Source organism: Stegostoma tigrinum, chromosome 7, assembly GCF_030684315.1.
Source record: "Stegostoma tigrinum isolate sSteTig4 chromosome 7, sSteTig4.hap1, whole genome shotgun sequence".
In the NCBI taxonomy this organism is placed as follows: Eukaryota; Metazoa; Chordata; class Chondrichthyes; order Orectolobiformes; family Stegostomatidae; genus Stegostoma; species Stegostoma tigrinum.
The window spans coordinates 32983759-32996542 of NC_081360.1; the positions used below are offsets into that span (position 1 = coordinate 32983759).

Here is a 12784-nt window from a genome sequence, read left to right on the forward strand (position 1 = left end):
TTTGTTGAAGGCACATTACGCTCTTAAAAGCTTCAGCTGATGATATATTGAACACTTTAACAAATACACTTACCAGACATAGTCTTAAGGTCAAGCCATTCGCCTTCTGATCTACGGTTCAATTGATGGTCCGACAATTTGCGTCCCACTGCTGCCTCTCCGCTCAGAACTTTCTGCTTGCGCCATTTCTTTTTGTTCTGGTAATTAAATATTCAAATGTAAAAAGACATTATGAATGGATTTCAAAACATTAACATCTTGTCTTCTTTCCAACAGTAGCTGAATAGACTTGGACTACTGCATTATAAAGAATTGAATTAGCTATCGAGCCAAATTTTATGACTGAATTAAGGGGAGTTGGCTATACATAGATACTTTGGACAATACATTAAATCAGTTTAGGACAGCTGTCATACATAAGCACCACATTAAACAAAAACTGAAGCTTTACAAGAAAAGTACAAACTAATTCCTTATGTTCTATAATGTTTTCATTTATGAAAAGTGATAACAATAACCCTGGTGAAAGTATACCTTGTTAGGTATGAATGAGGAGGAGCATAATAACAAGATTTGGCTATAGATGTAATGATAAGGTTTGCAGCAATCATTATGATTAAGGTGCAATTGGATTGCAATATCGCCCAACTGCATATACATATTTAAACATGGAAATCAGGAAACTGATATCCAATTTGCCCGTCTCCAGAACCATCATTACACTAATTTATAACTGAGAGATTTAGCTTTGAAATATGAAATAGTATGAATGAGCAGTACTTAATTATGGAAAGCCAGTATGCCTATTTTGAAGGCAAATTGTATTGAATAAGCTTGAGATAACAGGGTGTAGAGCTGGATGATCACAGCAGCCAAGCAGCAACAGAACAGGAAATCTGACGTTTTGGGCCTAGACCCTTCTTCAGAAATGGAGGAGAGGAAGGGGGAGTCTTAAATAAATAGGGAGAGAGGGGGAGGCGGGTAGTAAATGGATAGAGGAGAAGATAGGTGGAGAGGAGACAAACGGGTCAAAGAGGCGGGGATGGAGCCAGTAAAGGTAAGTGTAGGTGGGGAGTTAGGGAGGGGATAGGTCAGTCCAGGGAGGACGGACAAGTCAAGGGGACGGGATGAGGTTAGTAGGTAGGAGATGGGGGTGTGGTTTGAGGTGGGAGGAGGGGATAGGTGGGAGCAAGGACAGGTTAGGGAGGCGGAGACAAGCTGGGGTGGTTTTGGGATGTGGTAGGCGAAGTGGAGATTTTGAAGCTTGCGAAGTCCACATTGATACCATTGGGCTGCAGAATTCCCAAGCGGAATGAACTTGATTTGAGTTTTGTTTTAAATGTGTGTAATGTGGTAAATCTAGAGCTTTCAGACTTCTCAAAAGCATTTGATTGCAAGCTAAATTTTGACATTGAACAAGGAGGGAGCAGCTGGCCAATAGCTTAATTAAGAAGGTTTCAGAGATAGTAGGAACTGCAGATGCTGGAGAATCTGAGATAGCAAGGTGTAGAGCTGGATGAACACAGCAGACCAAGCAGCATCAGAGGAGCAGGAAGGCTGACGTTTCGGACCTAGACCCTTCTGAAGCCCGAAAGCCCGTCAGTGCCCGAAACATCGGCCTTCCTGCTCCTCTGATGCTGCTTGGCCTGCTGTGTTCATCCAGCTCTACACCTTGTTATCTCAGCTTAATTAAGAAAGTGGTTTTAAGGAGTACTTTAGTGGTTACTGAGCAGTTTTGGATGGAAACACCACAGTTTGGAACGTAGACAACTGAATACATGTAATTGTCCACAGTGATGAACGTTGCTAACCATGTTAAAGCCCATGGAATGAAGAGACAGTGACAGTATGGTACAAAATTGGCTGAATGACAAGAAACAAAAGGGCTGGATTTTTCATTACCCTTCTCGTCAGTTTGAAGGTTGGGGGAGGCCTTATAAAATGCAACGGGTGAGCGTCCTACCACCTCTTTGCACACCTTCAATCTATCTGAAGAGCGATGGTCTACTTGCCTAACCATTCGGATCCTTAAGATAGTTAATTAACTGCCTCATCCTATTCAGGCTGGTGTCAGAAGTGGGGTAACCAATCCAGCTTTGAGAGGGCCCTCCATAACTTTTTTCCTGGGCCTCTTGATGCCAGTTGCCATTATCCTTGCCAAGACCACCAACTTACCTGCACTGTTCAGCATTAGGGACTGACTGAAGTGACTAGAATTCTTACTGGGTCTGCTGGGACTATAGAGCTGCTAGTTAGTTTGACTCGGTAGCTCTCCAACGTTTCCACCCATTAAAAAGGCACAAAGTCTTTCAGCATTAGTTAGATTGACATCCAATATACTGTCAGCAATTTTGATCCCCTTATCTAAGGAAAGGGATACTGGCACTGGAGGCAGTCCAAAGAAGGTTCACTTATGTTGATTTCGAGTATGGACGGTCTGTCTTAGGAGTAAAAGTTGAGTAGGTTGCGTGTGTACTCATTGGAGTTTAGGAGAATGAGAAGAGACTTGATTGAAATATACAACTTTTTAGGGGGCTTGACATAAATGCTTCCCTTCTCAAAGCTCATATTTCCCCACAGGGAACTTAACTATTTTTTTTCTCCCTGTCTGTTAATAAGTCCTCTGTCCATAGTGGCATATTACACTGTACTCCATGACCCCTTATCTTGCCTACTTAATATTTTGTATAGCACCTTACTGAGTATATTTTGGAAATCCAGTTACCACTTATATCGGTTTCACTTTCTAGTTACCTGCTAGTTACATCCTCAAAAACAACAAGGCATTTGTCAAACACAACTGCCTTTTCGTAAATAGTATCAGAGATAATGGGAACTGCAGATGCTGGAGAATTCCAAGATAATAAAATGTGAGGCTGGATGAACACAGCAGGCCAAGCAGCATCTCAGGAGCACAAAAGCTGACGTTTCGGGCCTAGACCCTTCATCAGAGAGGGGGATGGGGAGAGGGAACTGGAATAAATAGGGAGAGAGGGGGAGGCGGACCGAAGATGGAGAGTAAAGAAGATAGGTGGAGAGAGTATAGGTGGGGAGGTAGGGAGGGGATAGGTCAGTCCAGGGAAGACGGACAGGTCAAGGAGGTGGGATGAGGTTAGTAGGTAGCTGGGGTGCGACTTGGGGTGGGAGGAAGGGATGGGTGAGAGGAAGAACCGGTTAGGGAGGCAGAGACAGGTTGGACTGGTTTTGGGATGCAGTGGGTGGGGGGGAAGAGCTGGGCTGGTTGTGTGGTGCAGTGGGGGGAGGGGACGAACTGGGCTGGTTTAGGGATGCAGTAGGGGAAAGGGAGATTTTGAAACTGGTGAAGTCCACATTGATACCATATGGCTGCAGGGTTCCCAGGCGGAATATGAGTTGCTGTTCCTGCAACCTTCGGGTGGCATCATTGTGGCAGTGCAGGAGGCCCATGATGGACATGTCATCTAGAGAATGGGAGGGGGAGTGGAAATGGTTTGCGACTGGGAGGTGCAGTTGTTTGTTGCAAACTGAGCGGAGGTGTTCTGCAAAGCGGTCCCCAAGCCTCCGCTTGGTTTCCCCAATGTGGAGGTAGCCGCACCGGGTACAGTGGATGCAGTATACCACATTGGCAGATGTGCAGGTGAACCTCTGCTTAATGTGGAATGTCATCTTGGGGCCTGGGATAGGGGTGAGGGAGGAGGTGTGGAGACAAGTGTAGCATTTCCTGCGGTTGCAGGTGAAGGTGCCGGGTGTGGTGGGGTTGGAGGGCAGTGTGGAGCGGACAAGGGAGTCACGGAGAGAGTGGTTTCTCCGGAAAGCAGACAGGGGAGGGGATGGAAAAATGTCTTGGGTGGTGGGGTCGGATTGTAAATGGCGCAAGTGTCGGAGGATGATGCGTTGTATCCGGAGGTTGGTAGGGTGGTGTGTGAGAACGAGGGGGATCCTCTTAGGGCGATTGTGGCGGGGGCGGGGTGTGAGGGATGTGTTGCGGTAAATACAGGAGACGCGGTCAAGGGCATTCTCGATCACTGTGGGGGGAAAGTTGCGGTCCTTAAAGAACTTGGACATCTGGGATGTGCGGGAGTGGAATGTCTTATCGTGGGAGCAGATGCGGCGGAGGCAGAGGAATTGGGAATAGGGGATGGAATTTTTGCAGGAGGGTGGGTGGGAGGAGGTGTATTCTGGGTAGCTGTGGGAGTCGGTGGGCTTGAAATGGACATCAGTTACAAGCTGGTTGCCTGAGATGGAGACTGAGAGGTTCAGGAAGGTGAGGGATGTGCTGGAGATGGCCCAGGTGAACTGAAGGTTGGGGTGGAAGGTGTTGGTGAAGTGGATGAACTGTTCGAGCTCCTCTGGGGAGCAAGAGGCGGCGCCGATACAGTCATCAATGTACCGGAGGAAGAGGTGGGGTTTGGGGCCTGTGTAGGTGCGGAAGAGGGACTGTTCCACGTAACCTACAAAGAGGCAGGCATAGCTGGGGCCCATGCGGGTGCCCATTGCCACCCCCTTAGTCTGTAGGAAGTGGGAGGAGTCAAAAGAGAAGTTGTTGAGTGTGAGGATGAGTTCAGCTAGGCGGATGAGAGTGTCGGTGGAGGGGGACTGGTCGGGCCTGCGGGACAGGAAGAAGCAGAGGGCCTTGAGGCCATCTCCATGCGGAATGCAGGTGTACAGGGACTGGACGTCCATGGTGAATATGAGGTGTTGGGGGCCAGGGAATTGCCTCCAACCTCATTGTTCCCCAACCCTGCACGGCCCGTTTCTATCTCCTTCCCAAAATCCACAAACCTGCCTGCCCTGGTCGACCCATCGTCTCAGCCTGCTCCTGCCCCACCGAACTCATCTCCACCTATCTGGACTCCATTTTCTCCCCTTTGGTCCAGGAACTCCCCACCTACGTCCGTGACACCACCCACGCCCTCCACCTCCTCCAGGACTTCCAATTCCCTGGCCCCCAACACCTCATATTCACTGCCCTCCAACCCCACCACACCCGGCACCTTCCCCTGCAACCGCAGGAAATGCTACACTTGTCCCCACACCTCCTCCCTCACCCCTATCCCAGGCCCCAAGATGACATTCCACATTAAGCAGAGGTTCACCTGCACATCTGCCAATGTGGTATACTGCATCCACTGTACCCGGTGCAGCTTCCTCTACATTGGGGAAACCAAGCGGAGGCTTGGGGACTGCTTTGCAGAACACCTCCGCTCAGTTCGCAACAAACAATTGCACCTCCCAGTCGCAAACCATTTCTACTCCCCCTCCCATTCTCTAGATGACATGTCCATCATGGGCCTCCTGCACTGCCACAATGATGCCACCCGAAGGTTGCAGGAACAGCAACTCATATTCCGCCTGGGAACCCTGCAGCCATATGGTATCAATGTGGACTTCACCAGTTTCAAAATCTCCCCTTCCCCTACTGCATCCCTAAACCAGCCCAGTTCGTCCCCTCCCCCCACTGCACCACACAACCAGCCCAGCTCTTCCCCTCCACCCACTGCATCCCAAAACCAGTCCAACCTGTCTCTGCCTCCCTAACCGGTTCTTCCTCTCACCCATCCCTTCCTCCCACCCCAAGCCGCACCCCCAGCTACCTACTAACCTCATCCCACCTCCTTGACCTGTCCGTCTTCCCTGGACTGACCTATCCCCTCCCTACCTCCCCATCTATACTCTCTCCACCTATCTTCTTCACTCTCCATCTTCGGTCCGCCTCCCCCTCTCTCCCTATTTATTCCAGTTCCCTCTCCCCATCCCCCTCTCTGATGAAGGGTCTAGGCCCGAAACGTCAGCTTTTGTGCTCCTGAGATGCTGCTTGGCCTGCTGTGTTCATCCAGCCTCACATTTTATTGCCTTTTCGTAAAACCACGTTGACTTTGTCTGACTACAGTACGATTTTCTAAGTGAATTGCTAAGACTTCCTTAAAAATATATTCTAACTTTTGTGATGACTGATGTCAGGGTAAATGTCCTGCAATTACAGTTTTTTTCCCCCTCGCTTCCTCTTTTCTCTCATGACAGTGTTATATTTGCTAACTTCCAACTTGCTAATACTGGTCCAGAATCTAGGGAATCTTGGAAAATTATAATTAGTGCATCCACCACCTGCACAGCTAGCCCTTTTCCAACCCTATGGTAGACCATCAGTTATTAAGGATTTGTCGGAATTTACTTACATGACTTCCTGCAGTATATATTCTCTGCTGCTAATTTCATTTTACCACTTGTTTACCTTTAATTTGAAGTATGTAAATTGTATCTTCTACAATAAAGGCAGAAACAACATATTTACTCAATGCTTCCCATAATAATTTTTTCAGCCTGCTTTGCTCTCATGTTCTATTTCTTTCCACTTTTTAAACAGCATCTTAGTGTCTTGTTGCCAGTTTCCAAAACACTCCCCAATCTCAGATTCTTTGCAACCTTAAGTGCCTTCTTTAAATTTAACTCTATCTTGAGCTTCTAGAGTAAGCCAAGAATGGATCTTTCTTGCTTGGCTTTGATTTTTATGGAACACATTTTTACTGACCATTTAATTATTATTTTAAATATTTCACACTGTTCATTTATAAATTTTTTTTTGTTTATTCAACAACTGTCAGTTCCTCCCTCGCAGCTACAGGAAGATAGGAATTAGGAGCAGAAGTGGGCCACTCAGCCCTCAAAGTGCACTGGCTGATCATGCCTGATCTTATCCTGGCCTGAACTCTGCTTTCTTGCCTGCTGCCCACAGCCCTTTATCACGAACAGTGCTTTTCATCAGAAATATGTCTATTTCTTTCTTGAATCTATTGATTGATTCTGCCTCCACGGCACTCTGGGGCAGTGAGTTCCATAGATTTACAATCCTTTGAGAAAAACAGTTTCTCCTCATCTCAGTTTTGAACCTACATTCTCTCACTCTATGTTTATGACCTCTTAGACATGAGGGTGGAACAATAGCTTGGTGGAGTTTGCACATTTTCCCTCATGTTTCCAGGTGCTCCAGTTTTCTCTCTCAGTCCAAAGATGGGTAAACAAGGTGCAATAGCCGTGTGAAATGCATCATGGGTTGAATGCTCTTCAAAAGGTCAGTGTGGACTCATGGGGTCAAATGGCCTGCTTCCACACTGCAGGGATTCTATGATACTTGTTCTAGACAGTTCCAAATGTGGAACGTCTGTTCAACATCACCTTATCAATCCCTGTTAACATAAGACCATAGGACATAGGAGTGGAAGTAAGACCATTTGGACCATTGAGTCCACTCTGCCATTTAAAGATGGCTGATGGGCATTTCAACCCCACTTCCCTACACTCTCCCGGTAACCTTTGATTCTTTGTGAGATCAACATATACTAGACCTCAATCAGACACCTCCTTGTTCTTCTGAGCGCCAGTGATTACAAGCCCAAGCAATTCAACTGCTCCTCATACGACAGCCCTTTCATTCCTGGAACCAATCGGATGAACTTCCTCTGAACTGCCTCCAGTGCTACTACATCCTTACTCAAGGAAGGAGGCCAAAATTAGACACAATACTCTCACCGACGCCTTATATAATTGTAACAACACTTCTTTACTTTTATAATCCAGTCCTTTTGCTCTAAGTATCAAGATTCTATTTGCCCTTATTAATTGTTGCACTTACATACCCACTGCTTTATAGTTGGCTTTAACTTTTAAGATTTTTGTTTGTGACTGGAGTATGTTACTCTCAGATTTAAAATGGAATGTCATATTGTCCATGAGATATAAACTATAATGTACATTATTTATTTGTTCCTGAATAGGTGGAATTATAGTTTGGGTCATTCCCAACTAGAATTAATGTACTGGCATAAATAGTTGCACACAGCTTTGGTGGAATTTGAGACAATTTACCATTTAAGCATAGGAAAGAGAACACTGAATTACCAGAAATAATGCACACATTTTGATCTTACCTTGCTGGCTCTGCGATCACGGAATATGCCGATGCAGTGTTCGATGATGAAAAGGAGGTAGATACCACCCAGAGCTGTAAGTCCTTTCCACAATCCATTATGTAGTGTGAGGAGATCTTCAGAGATTTCATGATTTCCATGAGTATGAGTATGATTATGATCATGATCATGGTCATGGTTATGGTCATGATGACTACGATCATGGTTACCTTGTGACTATTTTTACAGAAAAAAAGATTAATCGTGATGTAGCACAAATCTCAGACTATACTCACAATGAATTTGGAACAACTTAGACACATGACTATAAGCATTAAAATCTGGAATATTAAGCGAGTCTCATTGATGGTGACCATGAAAGTACTATCAATTATTATAAAAACCTATCAGATACATTCAGCTCTTTAAGGAAGGGATCTGCCAATCTTACCTGGTCTACATTTGACTCCAGAATCACAACAACATGGTTGATTCTTAACTACCTTCTGAAATGACCAACGTAAGTCACTTAGTTCAAGGGTGATTTGGCATGGACAAATGCCTTGCCAGTGATGCCATACACCATGAATGAGTGTAGGAAACAAAGTATGGAAACAAAGTAAAATAAAACAGATCAGTGTCTCAAATCTTCAAATCAATGATACTTATAATTAAATCACAAAATATTTCAGATTTTGACAATGCTTGTAAAGGAATTGAGGATGTCAGATTACTTACTAATTACCAATCAAAATAAAAAGTTGACGATCTGCATTCCTCAGCATACGAAACACAAGACATAGGAGTAGACAATAGCATGGCAATTTCTCAAAGAAGTAAAACTCAGGTTTAGTTTTTTGTAAATAATGAATGGAGGAAACAAGACGGGACTATTTGTCTGGTAAAAAGATAGGCTTTCTTCCAATAATCAATATGTTTCATTAATTAAAATAATCTGCAACAATTTTTTTTAAAGTTTAGAAGAACTGAAAGGTATCAGAGTAAACAGGTCAGCAGTAAATTCAAAGTAAAAAAAAACCAATGTTTTATTTTCTTGAATCCTTCATCTTCTTGAAAACTTCTGGTGTTCCTGCACAGGTGGGATGATAGGCAGAAGAAATAATGTGGTTGTACAGCAACCTCAAAGTATCTCCGATTCAGTATCATTCTGTGATAGAGCATGATATCTCAGTATGTTGAAATTATGACCTGGCACCAATGAATGAAGAGCTTCCACTTGGTGCTGTCAACCTTCAAAGAGCTGATGTTTTTGGGTGTTGTTAATAATAGTGATTAGGTCTGAGGGGGCTAGTTAAGTTTAATCAATGAATAACAAAGCCAAACAAACAGCCAAAGCCAGAAAACCCCAAATCCAATTTCAATTTATTTAGGAGCAAGGACACAAATATGTGACCACGGTGATTCCAACAAGTAAAGAAAAATCTGCACTGAGAAAATGTCAAAATGTAGAAGTGAGGTGAAAATAAAGCGCATTACAAACAATCACCGATGGCCAGTTGGTAAATTGAATTCTATGATCACTGCAATAAAATTAATGCCTCAATACCAGAGCAGAGAAAGGCCCATTTGTCTGCCTTCCTGAAACCTTTTCAATGTCTCTTTGAGCAACTCAGTTCAAAGTGCTCTCTCCCACCCAAGATTGGAGCCACATGACAAACTACATTCTCATTAAATGAAATTGTACTTACATGCGGCATAAGATGCAGTAATGCATCACCACTAAGTGTTCCCACTGCCAGAGCCACTAGGAATGTCAGAAGATACTTGAAGCACACTTGATTGATGATCGGTACAAGGACGACACCCAGAACTGACAACAAGCTTATAATGGTGATTGACAACAATCCCCAAATCCAAACTGTGTAAGAAACAACTGATTCAGAAGAATATATTTGGTTACCACAAAAACATCAAAATAAGATTAAGAAAATAGTTAACAACGGTATGCTTAAAAATCTTTAATGAAATGAGAATTTTAATTCAATCTTGCAGTTTCATTCACTAGGGAAGTAGTAATAAATTTATTACAAATTACTTGATTTTGTACTGCACATCAATTTTCCAAAATTCCATTCATGCAAAGTAGAATAACAGCCTTGATAATACCAAGATTTTCTGTTTCTTATACCTGGAGGTATTAAATTCAAGTAATATTAGAAATTATTTTCACGTCAATTTTATTTTAATATACTAAAATGTATCATAACAATGTATAAAATAACCATGGATATGGGCAACAAAACTGCAGATGCTGGAATCTAAGGTAGACAAATAGAAAGCTGGAAAAACAGAGCAGGCCAGGCAGCATTTGGAAGAACGGAGCATTCAATGTTTTGGGAAGTACCCTTCTTTGGGACTGGATGTGGGGATAGGGGGAAGCTGTAGATGAAGGTGGGGGAGGGGAGGGAAGGGAAGGATGGAGGCAGAATGGTGGCATTAGGTACGACCTAGTCAGTCGATGGGAGGGCTGAATCCAGTAGGGGGCTGGAGGGGAGGGTCAGAAGGTGGAATGGAAGGGATGAGGTGGGGCTGGAAGGGAAGCTGGGGGATGGGTGGGAAAGTTATTTGAAATTAGAGAACTCAGTGTTGAGTCCTCTGGGTTGCAGGATGCTCAAGCGGAAGATAAGGTGGTATTTTTCGAACCTGCGTTCTGAGTCACTGCAACACTGGAGGAGGCCGAGGTTGGATGTCTTGGAGAGGAACTGGGGCGGGTGGTTGAAATGGGCGGTGACCGGATGGTTAGATTAGCTGTTATGGGCAAGGTGGAGATGCTCAGTGAAACGGTTACCTAGTCTATGCTCGGTCTCACCATTGCACAGAGGACCACATCGGGAGCACTGGATGCAATAGACTAGGTCGAAGGAGATTCAGGTGAAGGTCTGCCCTACTTGGAAGGGCTGTTTAGGGCCCTGAATGGAGATGAGGGAGGTGGTGTGTGGGCAGGTGTTGCGTCTTTTACAGTTACAGGGTAAGGTACCGTGTGGGTTGAGTGGTTGGTGGGGAGTGTGACACGAACTAAGGAGTGGGAAAAGGAATGGTCCTCGCAGAAGGCAGAGTGTGGTGGGGAATGGAACAGGTTCCAGGTGGTGGGGTGTAATTGGAGTTGGCAGAAGTGTTTGACTGTGATAGGTTAGATGCGGAGACTGGTGGGGTGGAAAGTGAGAACAAGGGGGACCCAATTTTATTATGTTTGGCGGGGGGGTGTTGGTTAAGAGTTGTGGAGTGGGGAGTGGATGAGGTGCAGTGGAGGACTGTCTGGATGATAAAAGGGGCAAAATGAGCATTGTTTGAAAAAGACGGACTCTAGGATGCTTGGGAATGGAACACCGACTCGTCAGAACAGATGTGATGGAGATGGAGGAATTGGGAAAACAGGATGGAGTTTTTGGAGGATACGGCATGGGAGGTGTAGTCTAGGTATCTACAGGAGTCTGCGGGTTTACAGTAAATGTCAGTGCTTAAACTGTCATTAGAAATGGAAAAGGGGAGGTCAAGAAAGGGGAAGGAGGTGTCTGAGACAGACCAAGCAAGGATGGGGTGGAAATTGGTGAAGTCGATGAACTTCTCCAGCTCTGCCTGGGTGCTGGAGGCAGCACTGATTCAGTCATCAACATAATGGCGGAAGAGTTTGGCAAAAGTAACAGTGTATATACTGGAGGGGGACTGCTCGACATAGCTGACAAACAGGCTGGCATAGTTGGGGCCCATGCGAGGGCCCATGGCAACCCACTGGATCTGGAGACTCCCCCCAACCTTATCTGCAGCTCCCCCTACTCCCACATCCAGTCCTGAATAAGAGTAACACCTGAAGTGTTGACTGCTCCTTTCCTCCAGATGCTGCAAGGTTTGATGTTTTCTTTCAGCCTCCTGTTTGTCAACCATGAATATGATCAATTTTCCACTGCTACTACTGATCACAATTCATTGAGAGATTTCAATGCCATGGACACAAAGGAAAGGCATCTCATGTGAGTGGCAAGACTGTACTTAGGAGAGGCAAGGCAAGCAATGGGGGTCACGTGCTGTTTGCACTTGTTAAAAGTCAAAATGTTTCTGTGTAAAACAGAAGAACTGTCAGAGCTGTTAAAAGAGATCTATCGAAGATATTAAATCTTGGAAGGAGATCTGACAATGGTTGCTTTCTATTTCGATCTGTCTGCTGTTCTAACACTGAAGATTTCCATTATTGATTTAGATTTCATAATGATTCTTTAGCATAGTGGGTAACTTCCATGTTACAATTTAACGGCAAGTAATTTTGGACTATTTGCAGGGGGGTGATAATTCCCAATGCAGATACAGTTGAATAAGATGCTTGTTCTTATAATTATTCTTATGGAGGTGAAGAAATTTGAATGCATTAAATATAATTTATGAATGAGATCATTTTTTTCAATTGTAAGCCTGAAACACACTTATTCTATTCAACAAAAATGCATTTTTCTCAAAGGCGCACATGTTCTCATGGTAAATATTGGGTGAATCGACAGGGCAAAGGGTGGCTATGTGACAGACACGGAGCGCCGTGGAAATATAAAGGGATTGGAGTCTGTCCAGGGGCCTAGGTTATTGTAGAGGGTGTGTGAAGTAGTGGCCTTTGGGATGGGTGTAGGGAATTAGGAGTCATGGGTTGGGATGGATGGAACACAAGGATATTTTGCACTTTAATCTTTATCTTTAAACTTCAAACAGTGCCAGAGACCTCAGGCAGGCTTTCCTCCACTTGGCTCTGGGAATCTTCTTCAAGTTTTTCTCGGCTGTCCTTAATGAAAACCTTAAGTTCTACACATTCCAGGACAAACAAGACTGCGCCTATCCATCAACTTAAACATCATTCCCTCCACTACCAATTACTTTACCACTTACAAATTACATGAGTA

General features: G+C 44.5%; 1 protein-coding gene across 5 annotated transcripts in view; it reads right to left on the minus strand.

Annotated features, from left to right (window-relative positions):
* Positions 1 to 12784, minus strand: part of slc39a10 (solute carrier family 39 member 10) — a 68019-nt gene that overhangs the window by 27749 nt on the left and 27486 nt on the right. For 4 of the 5 annotated variants that reach the window (XM_048533933.2, XM_048533930.1, XM_048533931.2 and 1 more), the window contains 3 exons: positions 9593 to 9777; positions 7905 to 8120; positions 74 to 197 (listed from right to left, as the gene is read on the minus strand). In XM_048533933.2, coding sequence (XP_048389890.1) covers positions 74 to 197; positions 7905 to 8120; positions 9593 to 9777 — 525 coding nt within the window. The remainder of the gene's footprint in view (positions 1 to 73; positions 198 to 7904; positions 8121 to 9592; positions 9778 to 12784) is intronic. The other variant, XM_059647156.1, reaches the window with a different exon arrangement.